Raw genomic sequence first — 11,689 nt, 5'->3', positions numbered from 1 at the left:
ACGCTACTGCACGTCCTCCACGATGCTCATATCACCCTTGCGTCTCCATCACGACCTCACCTCCATTCTCTCCCCAACAATAGACGCCGGACCCCACACCGCCCTCCTCATCCTACCCGAAGGCCGACTATTGTCTTCCGCAACGAGATATGACGAGTTGTACGCGGAGGAAGCAGAAGGGGAAGCGGAAGAGGCGGACAACGCGCCGGATATGAATGGATTGTCTGTTAGCGGGGGAATTTCGGGCGGCGCGGCAGATGGAGGGGAAGAGGGCGAGGGAGAAGAGGAGGAGCCATACCTTGATGAGCCGGAGAGAATACGGCTGCTTTGTGGATTGGCGAGTCAGTGGGAAGAGGATGAATCGCCTAGAGTGGAATGTGAAGTAAGTCTGCTCTTTCAAATGGATCGGTCGTGCAAGCTAGTTCAGGATCAGGCGACTGGAGATGCTGATCATATAGCTCGGCCGACTGCTTCTCGTTCCCATCCCCCTCCCTTCAGCTGGCGCACCGAGCACGATGCCTCAGAATTTACCGGCTGCGAAGGGGTTGCAGCCGAGGATGTTTGTGCTCGTGCTGAATGGGACGAAAGGGACTGCGTGGAGTGATATGACGAGCAAGGTGAGTCGAGGTCTGGAGCGTTGAAGGCAAGATAAACGCTGAGCTAGCAGGCTGAGGAGTTCAAGAGAGTATGGGAGAACGGATGTGGGGCCTAAGCGCTATAATGGAGTCACGGGCGCAAGGTGTAGCGCCGATCCCATGGGGGCGAAGCGCGGTACATAGCATCATCTCAGACATCATCAGGCAGACATAACATCCTTACATCCTTCGCTCTAGCTTGAGAAATCACTAACGCACTCCCACCCCTTCCCGACCCCTTCTTTCCACAGACTGACCTTCCCATCTCCACACGAGACCGCCAAGATGTTGCCGGCAAGACTCCACGAGACGCGCCAGACCGCGTCGGGGAAGTGGGGGTCTTTTGATTCGGGCGCGCCGGGGAGGAGGGGGGTGGAAGTCCATGGTGAGCCGGGCGAAGGGCGGGAGTGGATCAATACTGTTCGGTCCTGCCTGTCAGTACTTGCCCGGAAGGAGTGTGAGGGGACAACCGCAGAGTGTCTCAGACTTACCTGACTGGCAGAAGCAATGTACATCCCTGGCAGACCGATATTCGGTGCCCAGGCCGTATCCCTCACCCAGTCTTCATGACCCTTGATCACCTCCTCCTCTCCCCACTTTTTGGCCTCTTCATCATATAGCCAGATCCGGACCATATTGTCCGATCCACCCGATACGAACCGTTTCTGGCTGACGGGCGCGGTCTGACCCTGGCTTTGCTTGGAAGCGGGAAGGACGGACGGTGCCCATGAGATGGCATTGGCGCCGGTACCATGTGCGGGGAAGACGGACGCGTCGGTCGAGCCGTCATTTTGAAAGTTGATGACGGAGATCTTGCCGTCCGAGGAGGCGCAAGCGAGGATCGGGCCGAGCTCGTATGGTGCCCAAGCGAGCGAGTTGACTGAGGGTGAGCTATACTGACTGCGACCTACGTGGAGTTCGGCTTAGCTCACCACTGGCAGTATGCAGGTTGTGCTCCTTGATCCGCTCCCATCCATCCTGGACTTCTCCGCCTGTCCCCTTCCCTTGCCCAGGCCCGACCTCTTTCCAGATAAACACACGGCCATCGTAGGAGCACGAAGCGAGAATGGAGCCGAATGATGGGTGTGCCCATGCGACCGCCCAGACCGGTGCAGTGTGTCTGGCAGATAAGTCTAGGTCTTCCTTTAGCACGATAGCTAGACCTACCCCTTCAGGATGACGGGGTCGCCCTTGGCCTGCCCATTCTCCACCTTGAATATCCGGATAGTCTTGTCCGAGGAGCTAGTAGCGAGACGCTTGGAATAGTAGTCGAGCTGCGCGTCATGCTAATACGTCAGCTGAGATGCTTCTTAGCTCGTGGCGAAGCTGATAGCTCACGATAGCATCCTCGTGCTGCGTCTCAACTGGGACGGGAGCTGCGGGCGCCATGTTGCAGGTTTGGCTTGGATTAGGCTTTCAGGCTGCGCTATTGCTTCTTTATCGAGCAATTCAGGATTCGTGGGGAGCCTGGGTGTCCATGTAGCTGTGAGAGGGGAAAGTATGGAGTCTAGGGGGTAAGCAGTGAGAGGTATACAATGTAGAGATATACTCTATGGTATACTTGGGTGGGGTTCCACATCGTCAACGAGCGAGTGAGGAATGCTGCCATATATATCCAATCCTCCCATTTAATTACCTCCACTCTGTCGACGCGACAAAGACGCGTCTGCCTTCTGATCGCTTTCAACTTTTCCCTCATCCACTTACTACAGCAGCTATGCTCGATATCAAAGACATCATAAGGACAGCGCTCCAAGAGCACGATGGAGAGACAGGTAAAGCTTTTCAGTTCCGATACCGGTGGCAAAAGCTGACGATGTAGGGCTTGAGCTGGAAGACTTCATCGGAAGCATCAGCGCACGCTTGGATGATGTAGCATCAGTGAGCTGAGCCGGACTAATCCGAGGCAGCGAGCTGACAGGGTGCAGATACCAGCGTACGACCATACGTCGAAGCCGCTCTCGCTGGTCTCGTTCAGGTGTATGCTGCAGGACACGGGGTATCCCATGGAGGTGTACCTGCCCGGCGAGCAGCCACAGGAGGGGCAGGAAGTGGACTGGAGCAAGCTAAGAGAGCGCTGGGTCGGCTGGGGCGTAGAGTGAGCCTCGCAACATCCCTGTTTCCAAGCGGGAAATAAGTTGACACCCCAGGATCCCAGGCGAGAATGACTGGGTCAAGAACCCCTCTTCCGACAGTTTGAGCAACGGCCTCGCCTCGCTACACATGAACGGCTCGACTGCATCTCATCCTCCTGCGCTACAGAGCAAGTTCCACCTCTCATCGCAATCGGCCAACTACCTCGGCGCTCTCGTCAAGGTATACGACGACGTCTCCTTCCGGCCCGCCAGCACGCACACCTTTGTCGGACTGCTATCCACCGCGGCGCTCCCATCGCCGATTTCTGCGTCGGGGAACGAAGCGGACGAGGCTGTCATCGTGCCGACCATACATGTCCTGCGTGGACCATTACCTCCTCCTGTTGAAGAGTCAATTAGGGATGTTGAAGCGACCCGATCGGCTCTGCTGCAATACCTCGCTAGCGAACTCCCAGTGGACGCACTATCGGCGGAATACATCCTACTCGCTCTGCTCGCATCCCCCTCAGTCCGTCCACCCGCTTTACAACCCCTTGGTACTCTTTCTCTCAACCTCATTGGCGCCATCCCTTCCCTCTCCGCCACTCTCCGGCGCCTGGTGCCCGCCACGGTCGATCTCCCGCTCACACTCCAAACCCTCCACTCCACTTCCTTCACCCCATCATCCACCACCTCTTCCGCGTCCGATTCGTCATCCCTCTCATCCGGCCTGCTACAGCTCGCAGAAGGCACCGTGCTCGTCATTGACGAAACAGCCATGGGGGACGGCGGCAAGCTGCTCGAAAAAGCAGTCCGGAACCTCCAGGCATTGACGGAAACGATGGCGGAGCAAAAGGTGCGGTACGAGTATCCCTACATGGATGGGTTGAAGATGGATGCGTGGATACGCCCAATCGTATTGAGCGATGGCAAGTCGCTCGTCCCCGTCGATATCCACCTCCCTCTCCTTCCTTCCACCTCCACTCCCTCCCCATCTTCCTCGACTACACCCGACCTCCCAGCCTTTAGATCCTATCTCCGGAAATACGGCTCCCTCGCACACGCACGCAAGCTCGTCATTCCCGAATCGACAGCCGCCAAGATCCAGGATGACTTTGTGACATACCGGAGAGCTCAAGGGGTAGGGGGCGACGCGGAAGAGGTGCTCAAGCGGCGGATGAAGATTGCGAGGCTGGTGGCTGTTTCATATGAGGATGCGGTGCTGAGTGAGGAGAGGTGGGCGAGGGTGATTGAGATGGACGAGGAGGCGGAGAAGAGGATGAAGGATAGGAAGAAGTGTGGGGCAGGGAAGTAGGGATGTTGATCTAGGGGAATGCATTGTATATAGTCTTATCCTGACGTGCTGACTAGAAAATGCTGATGCTGTCGCATGTGACATGACTATCTTTCTTTCGTCAACCTGACGGGCTGAGCTAGAGTAGTGGATTCGGAGGCCCGATCTGTGCTGTATATGTACTGACCATATGCAGAACGATCGTCATTGAACACCAGACTTCGCGTTTGGGGCTTGAGCGGGCTTGTCCCAAACTCAACTCCGGGTCTTGGTATCTGACGGGCCATCCTAGTCGATTCGACTCATGAGCTGACGGAAAGCGCCGGCCGTCAGACTTCAACCGCGTTCGTACTAGGCGAAGGGCGTGTCCTCAGAGGGGCCGGTAAGCTGTTGGTGCTATATATACGCCGGATATCCAAGGTTTTCACCGGGCGAGGCATCGTCTGGGGGGGCTGAAAAGGAGGGGACTGCTCATAGGTCCTGTTCATCGGCTTTTTGCTACTAGCGACAGGGCCGAAGCAGCCATGTTCGAGACCGACCGCGGTCAAAGGAGGTACCCGGTAAGATTGCTTTTTGCACCGTTTCGCGAGCGCCAATCAGACAGCCTGATCACCGTGAGCTGTTTTGGCAGGCGGCAGTCATCGATCTTCACTGACGCTCTGGACAGGTCGGATATCTAACGTCGTGCATCTCGACTAGATGCAACCCAGGGACGATAGCAAGCGGCTATCGACGCACGGTCAAGTTCCTGGGAGGAGACCAGCTGGCGCTCCACAATCATTGACTACCGCTCCGCACCCGCTTGGCCGCTAACGATTCGGGTAGGGTAAGCGCGTAGAATATGGGCAGGACATGGCTTGAGGGGAAGGAGCCAAGGTATCGTCCGTGCATGGTCATCTGTGGTCTACAATGCAGGGTATCAAATGCTACTCAAGTGCTACAAACCGAAACATAGCTGAAAAGGTGACTACAAGCTGTCCTTTCTGGGATCTCACCGTTCTTTCCTACTCTCCCCCTGCACCTTCTCACCTTCCCGGTGACCCCCTTCCCCATCTTCCTCATGCACATCATACCATCCTCTCTCGCCTGTTCCCTTCCGTGCCCCTTCTTCTCCACTCTCATTCTCCCCCACTCCCTCTCCCGCCCCCCAATCCCACTCCCCACCCTCTACCTGCCCGACCAAGGGACTGATCAGATCCAGATCCAGGCTCGGGAGGTTCATATATCCCCACGCCTCACTCCTCATATCGCCCATCATGCTCCCCACGCCTGGGTGCGTCGGGCCCATACTCGGACTCCGGAGTGATTTGAGGCTTTGCCTCGAGGCGCGGCGTTCCCTCTTGGACCACGGATGAGGAGCTACTGTATGCGAAGAGAGGAGGGGTGATCGGGTCGGATCCCATCTTGGACTACCTGCCTTGAGGTCCGGACTCATCGCGAGTATTTCGGGCGATAGAGTGATAGCGTCCGCGCTATCAGTAGGTGTCACGCTGCCCGAGCTGCCCGCGTCGTCCGACAGCAAGTCTCGGAGCCAGACGTCCATATCCGCATACACCTCGGCGGCCTCCTCGGACTGCCACGGAAAGATCATGAAATCATGTACGCAATCCACGCCCTCGGTGTGCTTATCCGGGGTGGACGCGGGTCGGCCCTTCCTCGCCTCGTCCGCCTTGCGCGAGAGTTGCAGGCGCGACCAGAATGTCTCGATGGATGTAGACAGCCGCTCCGCCGTGCCGTGGACGACGTAGCACGGGGGGAAGTCTGCGAATGTCCGGGGGTGTGAAGGGATAAGCAGCGAGGCGGGGGAGAGGTACTCCGATGTGTGCATGAGGGATGGCGGGAGCGCTCGAAGGAGGAGCGAAGTAGCGAATGGGCCAAATGAATCGTCGATCAGGTCCGAAGAGGCGTTATGGTATTTCCCTTCTCCCCAGGCGGTTGTGAAGCCTACGTCGACCCATGGAGAAAGCAAGACCAGGCCTTTCGGGCCAGAGTAGCCGAGCTGGGCGCCGGAATCCCGAAGCCAGCGCGTGAGGGCGAGGGCGAGATGTCCGCCTGCGGAGTCTCCGATGAGTATGATATCCCCCTCGGGGACCCCTTCGACGTGGACGAGGTAGTGGTATGAGGATATCGCGTCGAGCAGGGGGAGGGGCCATGGGGAAGTGGGTGCGAGCCGATAGTCGACCGCAAGGATATGATGGATGGGTGAGTGCGCGACGAGGGCTTTGGCGATGGAAGAGGTGAGATCCGTTTCGGCCGCTGTACCGCAGAGGTAGCCACCACCGTGGAAATGGATACCGACGGGATCGCCGGGTTGGCGGGGTGGTAGCGCTAGCCTATCAGCTTGATTGGTTCACCTCGTACCGGGGAAGACGTACAGCTGGTAGGTCTCTCTTTGGTTCCAGCGAACCAGAACCCCTTGACCGCCTCAAACCCATACTCCTTCTGCCTATCGCCGACGTCATTCCATCGTCCCCACGCCGCCTCAGCATCGGGGTTAGAACGATGTACCATCTTTGGGATCCAGGCACCTCGGGTCCGATGTAGCTCGGCCAGAGTCTCGGCGGGGTGTCCAACCAGGTGAGTAGGGGGTGCAGGAGGGATGTCGAGTGGGTGGGAGTGGGACAGTCGGAGGGGGTCCTTCTTCTTTAGCTTGATTCTATACATCTCGCACACAAGAGCACACTCACCAGGTCTAGATTCAAGTCCCGACCGAGGTAGTCCACCTCGCATCGCGCTACCAAAGCACATAGAGCCCTAGACCATCTCACCCTCAGACACCGCTGAAGCGTCCATGATGCGCGCGGACGGTTCGCGGGGGACAGGTAAAGAAGGGTCCAGTAAGGGAGGTAGAAGAAGAGCGCAAAGAGGACATAGGCTATCAAGTAGGGTTTGCGAAGGAGAGGATGTCGGAGGAGGGCATTTCGAGGGGCAGAGGCAAGCTGCTGGGTCAGCTTGTTATTGGCACATGGAGGGACAAGCTAGGCGTCGAGGACTTACCGCTTCAGCAATGATGGCCTCGGAAGTCATTTCTCCCAAATCCTCCCTGACCTCCTTCTCTGTCTCCTTGGAAGAGCCCATGGGCTCTTGACCCTCTATGGAGGCGGTATATGTCATCTTAACGCCGCGGCTGTGTTGCTCAATCGGACCATGAGGTATCGAGGCGGGTCGGAGAGTGAAGATTTTGTCCGTTGTGACTTTGACAGGTGCGGCTAGGGTCCTTGCTACAAAGGAGCTTCGAGCTGCGGCGGTATGATCAGGATCAGTATGCTACGAAGCGGAATGCAAGCTGCTTGGTGGACTATGTAGACCACAGATGGGTGATGACTGCTTTAAAAGTCGAGCCTGTCGACTATCGACTGTCTGATGGCTGGGCACACGACCTCGTGGCTGATTTTGAAACGCGCCATGACGTAGCCCCTGCACGTTCGACCTTACTGGCTACTACTATATACAACCATGTTCGCTGACTATGTACGCCCGCTACATATCGATATCCATATCCCCCGCCTCCTGTCCCTCCATCTCTGCATCGCCCAGCGTCAAATCTTCATCCTCATCAACCACCTCGAACCGCCCGCTATCCCCTTCCTTCCCCGCCCACTCCCTCACGATGCCCCGTACGTCCCCTTGATTCAGATGCTGGCCCGCCTGGATACCCAATGGACGGTACAGTACGAGGCCCATCTCCCGCTGTTGTGGGAACTGCGTCGGGAAGGGGATGGAGGAATCTTTCGTCGCAGCCAGGAGGCGCGTAAGCATCGAGGGGGAGATGGTGAAGCCATTCGTCCCCGGCTGGGATAGTTGGACCGGTGGGGAGGAAGAGCGCTCCCTCTCGGACGAGCGAGAAGGGGACTCGCTTAGTCGTGTATATATTATACCTACCATGTCAGCTTCGGTCCATAACGAGATGTAACGATGAAGATGACTTACGATCTTTTTCTGGCTCATACCACTCTGAACCCCTCCGCCCTCTCGGTATCTCCTCGATCTCTGTCCCCATATCTATATCCATCCCCTCCCTCATCCGCTTACTCCCTCCCTGACGCTCATCATCCGCATCCACCGACGTGGATCTCCTTTTCCTCGATCGAGGCGTGACATCCTCGACCCCCAGATCCTGATCCACCTCTACCGCCTGAGGCTCCGGCTCATCCATTGGCTGCTCGACCGCATCCGCCTGCTGCGTCCTCCGTCGCCGTAAGCGAGGGAATGTGGCAGTCGCATCAGAGTCCTCGGTACCTTCGGACGAGGATGAAGTGGAGGCGGTCCGGTGCGGGTGTCGCATACGGTAGGGTAGCTCCTCCACCTCGACGTCGTTCCGCGCAAAGAGGGAGTCCAGGCCGGAGCTGCCTAGATCTTCGTCGGTGTCTTCTGTACTGAAGGGGAAATCAAAGTCTTCCCGTTGGGATTGGGAGTAGCTCGGGAGGGAGGAAGGTCCGGGCGCGTTGGGATCGTGTGTAGGTACATGGGAGAGGGAGAGGCCGGAGAAGCCATTGGTGAGATTAGGGCGGCGCCGCTTGGCTGGAAGAGGAGCGACGGAAGGGTTGTCCCATCCTCCCGTAGCGTATTGAGGATCAGAAGGAGGTGGGGACGCTGCGCGCCGTTTGCGGATGCCCGAGGGAGACGGAGTGAAGAGGGGAGACGAAGTGGTGGTTTGGGGGAAGACGCCGCTCGGCGAGCGGGCGGGCAAGGTAGCAGCCATATTTGAGTAGGCTGTGGTTGGCGAAGTTTGAGTGTGCGCGTGTGATGATGAGTCCATGAGTGAGGGATAGCTCCCCTTGTTATATAGGAGTGAGGGGTGAGTGTAAGGTGGACCGGGAAACGTCTAGAACTTGGCCGAACACAAAGGATACTTAAACAGCCGGGTTTAGCCGAGATGCCGGCAGTCAGGGCAAAAGGGGGGACCAGATAAGTACAGGCTTATCAGTCCACTTTTTCTGCTCTTGTCCTCTTCACTCTCTGCCATATCATCTCATTGATATGGACCTAGACGTGGTGCCGCACCGCGCCTTAGGCCTTAGGCACAATACTCCCTAACTGGGCATGCTGCATCATCTGACTTCCCTGCTTTGCGACACTGACCACCGTCCAGGATCTCTCTTAAGCTCTGAGGTCCGTCGGAACCCCGACCGCGTTCCGCCCAAGACGAGCGACCGCAAGGGGACCATACAGAAGCTCCGGTCTCTTCAAGACCTTCCTGCCGGCGATGGATCGTGATCACATCTCCGCGAGGAGAGCGTGCGGCGTTTAGGAGGTCTTCCTGACAGATGATCTCTATCGATTGCAATATCTCGAGTTCCGCTGGAATGCGGCAATGTCAAGTCGCCCTGCGTCGACCCTCGTCGAGTCGTCGGCATGTCGCAGCACAGCTCGTCTTGGTAGATCTTACTGCACCGTGTCGTCAGAGCAAGGGCAGTTGATCCCATGCATACTTGGAGGAACGAGGGTGGGTGGCATCAGAAGCCGATACAGGAGAGATCTTGCTGTTCCGTCGGAAGAGACAGGACCCCTTCCCCACCGCTGGCTGCAGATGAGCCTACCTCATATATCATATAAGCTCAGCTCTGCCCATATAATACCTCTTCCTCACAAGTCACCGAAAGAGCCCTTGAGGTCCCCCATATCCCACGCTCGGCAACATGTCGACCCCTCAGACCAACCCCACCGACCACAGTTGGCGCCCCTCCCCGCTCATGCTGCCCACACGACCAGGCCCGGTCCCTTTAGCAGGCGCCTCTCCCAATCTCACTCCTGCGTCCGCAAGCGGCCACCCGCCTATCCGGCGCTTCAGCACCAGCAGCTTCTCCAAGCTCTCCGACTTCCACCTGGACAGCCCGCTCGAGGACCTCGACCTCTCAGCGGGCATATCGCCCGTTCCCACCCGCCAGGACAGCTATTCGGGAGGTCCGAGCCGCCAGAACAGCAGTCTGAGCCTGAACGGGGAACGGAGCGGCGTCAAGGGCGTGCGATATGTCGACCTTAGCCTGGACGCGGGGGAATGGAGACATCCAGTCTTCAAGCAGAAGGTGTTGGCTATCCTACGGAAGCTCGTAAGTCAACCTGATAAGGAAGGAGGGGTCATGCTGATGTGTAGCGAGTCCCTCTTTGGAACGCTCCGAATCTCCTCCCATCCTATATCCACCTTCAAAAGGTGTCTGGAGCACTCACGAATGCCGTCTTCTTTCTATCGTTCAACCCGTCCCGAAAACCCACATCCCCCAGCATGAGCCCCATGCTCACTCCCACCATGCCCCCCTCGGACCCCGACCTCCCCCTCCTTCCGGAACATTACCCCCCTACACTCCTTCTCCGTATCTATGGTCCCTCCTCCGACGCTCTCATCTCGCGCACTGAAGAGCTCCGGATCCTGCACGTCCTATCTACGCAATACGGCCTCGGTCCCAAAGTATTCGGAACGTTCGAGAACGGTCGAGTCGAGCAATTCTTCCCTTCCCAAGCGCTCACTGCCGACGAGCTGCGAATGCCGCTCGTATCCCGCGGGATCGCCCGGCGCATGCGGGAGCTTCACCATGTCGACCTCAAGGCGCTTGGGTATGAAGATGGGGTAGAGGGGGATCCAATCGTGTGGAAGTGCTTGACGGACTGGGCGCCTATAGCGAGTGAGGTCCTGACCACTCTGGGAGGGTATGGAGGAAGGTGGGAGGTCTGGGTAGAGACGTTCGGCCTGCACAGGCTGGGCGAGGAGATCAGGGTGTATAAGGAATGGGTGGAGAAGAACACTACCAAAGGATTGGTCTTTTCTCGTAAGTACATCCTCAATTGCAGTGCTGAGGACAGATAACGACACGCAATATGGAAATCTGCTCAAGCTGGATGCGGTCCTTCCCAAGGGAATGCCAGACCACCACCGCGTAAGTATTTCCTCCCCTCAATGCGCATCCGCTGACCCTCAGTACATCGTCATCGACTTTGAATACGCCGCGCCCAATCCAAGAGGCTACGACCTCGCCAACCACTTTCACGAATGGCGCGCCAACTACCACCACCCCACTCTCTCCCACTCACTCCAGCCGCACTTCCCATACCCCTCCATGGCCGAGCGCGAGAACTTTTATCGCGCCTACCTGTCCATCGCACTCGAAGGGAAAGAGGAGACGATCCAGAAACGTAAAGATGTGGATGCGGACAAGGTGGAGAGGCTCGAGAGGGAGGTGAGGGTCTGGAGTCCGGCGTGCTCGGTGTTTTGGGCGCTGTGGGGGATTATCCAGGCGGAGGAGCATGTGGGCAAGATGGTGGATGATAAAGAATGGGCGCCGGACTTTGATTACTTGGTGAGTCTTCTGTCCCGTGGGAGAGATCTGCGTGGACGCCAGCTGATGAGGTAGTCGTACGCCATGGAGCGTCTGGAGATGTTTAGGAAGGAAGCACTGGAGCTTGGCGTGCCCCTCCCGCAACCGAAGTAGGGGCGGAGATGAAAGCGGCCGCCAACCTCAGCTGGACCAACTCCCTCCCAGGAGTGATCAGTCGGAAGACGAAGGACGGGGTCACCTTCAGGACTTCCACGAGAGGGAAGGGCAGGAGGTTCAGTTGCAAAAGGTGATGGGTAATTAGGAATCTTGGCCTTTGGAAGATCCTGCATGCATATGCGTATCTGAAGTGAAATAGCGCAACTGCCCTTGGAGGAAGGGCAGGGAGCTTGCGAGGCAGTGGACAGCATGGACAGC

General features: G+C 57.5%; 6 protein-coding genes across 6 annotated transcripts; 3 read left to right on the top strand and 3 right to left on the bottom strand.

Moving 5' to 3' along the window:
- Window positions 1–22: 22 nt before the first annotated feature.
- Window positions 23–712, top strand: MKK02DRAFT_38375 (uncharacterized protein; the record flags this gene model as incomplete). Its single annotated transcript, XM_053090070.1, has 3 exons — window positions 23–382; window positions 459–617; window positions 668–712. The coding sequence occupies 3 exons, from the start codon at window positions 23–25 to the stop codon at window positions 710–712; spliced, it is 564 nt and encodes a 187-aa protein (XP_052943495.1).
- A 117-nt stretch (window positions 713–829) lies between these two features.
- On the bottom strand, window positions 830–2,024 carry MKK02DRAFT_17805 (WD40-repeat-containing domain protein; the record flags this gene model as incomplete). Its single annotated transcript, XM_053085843.1, has 5 exons — window positions 830–1,063; window positions 1,127–1,515; window positions 1,568–1,755; window positions 1,803–1,921; window positions 1,974–2,024. The coding sequence occupies 5 exons, from the start codon at window positions 2,022–2,024 to the stop codon at window positions 830–832; spliced, it is 981 nt and encodes a 326-aa protein (XP_052943494.1).
- Window positions 2,025–2,352: 328 nt separating this feature from the next.
- MKK02DRAFT_38373 (uncharacterized protein) lies at window positions 2,353–4,025 on the top strand (the record flags this gene model as incomplete). Its single annotated transcript, XM_053090069.1, has 4 exons — window positions 2,353–2,410; window positions 2,458–2,516; window positions 2,564–2,733; window positions 2,786–4,025. 4 exons carry the CDS (start codon window positions 2,353–2,355, stop codon window positions 4,023–4,025), a joined length of 1,527 nt encoding a protein of 508 aa, XP_052943493.1.
- A 970-nt stretch (window positions 4,026–4,995) lies between these two features.
- On the bottom strand, window positions 4,996–7,118 carry MKK02DRAFT_38372 (Alpha/Beta hydrolase protein; the record flags this gene model as incomplete). Its single annotated transcript, XM_053090068.1, has 4 exons — window positions 4,996–6,332; window positions 6,380–6,641; window positions 6,692–6,943; window positions 7,002–7,118. 4 exons carry the CDS (start codon window positions 7,116–7,118, stop codon window positions 4,996–4,998), a joined length of 1,968 nt encoding a protein of 655 aa, XP_052943492.1.
- Window positions 7,119–7,484: 366 nt separating this feature from the next.
- Window positions 7,485–8,706, bottom strand: MKK02DRAFT_38371 (uncharacterized protein; the record flags this gene model as incomplete). The annotated part of the gene is made up of 2 exons (XM_053090067.1): window positions 7,485–7,882; window positions 7,935–8,706. 2 exons carry the CDS (start codon window positions 8,704–8,706, stop codon window positions 7,485–7,487), a joined length of 1,170 nt encoding a protein of 389 aa, XP_052943491.1.
- Window positions 8,707–9,697: 991 nt separating this feature from the next.
- On the top strand, window positions 9,698–11,428 carry MKK02DRAFT_17983 (choline kinase; the record flags this gene model as incomplete). The annotated part of the gene is made up of 5 exons (XM_053085874.1): window positions 9,698–10,054; window positions 10,099–10,768; window positions 10,803–10,876; window positions 10,919–11,296; window positions 11,351–11,428. 5 exons carry the CDS (start codon window positions 9,698–9,700, stop codon window positions 11,426–11,428), a joined length of 1,557 nt encoding a protein of 518 aa, XP_052943490.1.
- Between the last annotated feature and the right edge of the window lie 261 nt (window positions 11,429–11,689).

This window comes from Dioszegia hungarica (assembly GCF_025882075.1).
Source record: "Dioszegia hungarica strain PDD-24b-2 chromosome Unknown MKK02contig_16, whole genome shotgun sequence".
NCBI lineage: Eukaryota > Fungi > Basidiomycota > Tremellomycetes > Tremellales > Bulleribasidiaceae > Dioszegia > Dioszegia hungarica.
The sequence above is the reverse complement of the archived record's forward strand: the minus strand, read 5'-3'. Positions and strand labels throughout refer to the sequence as shown.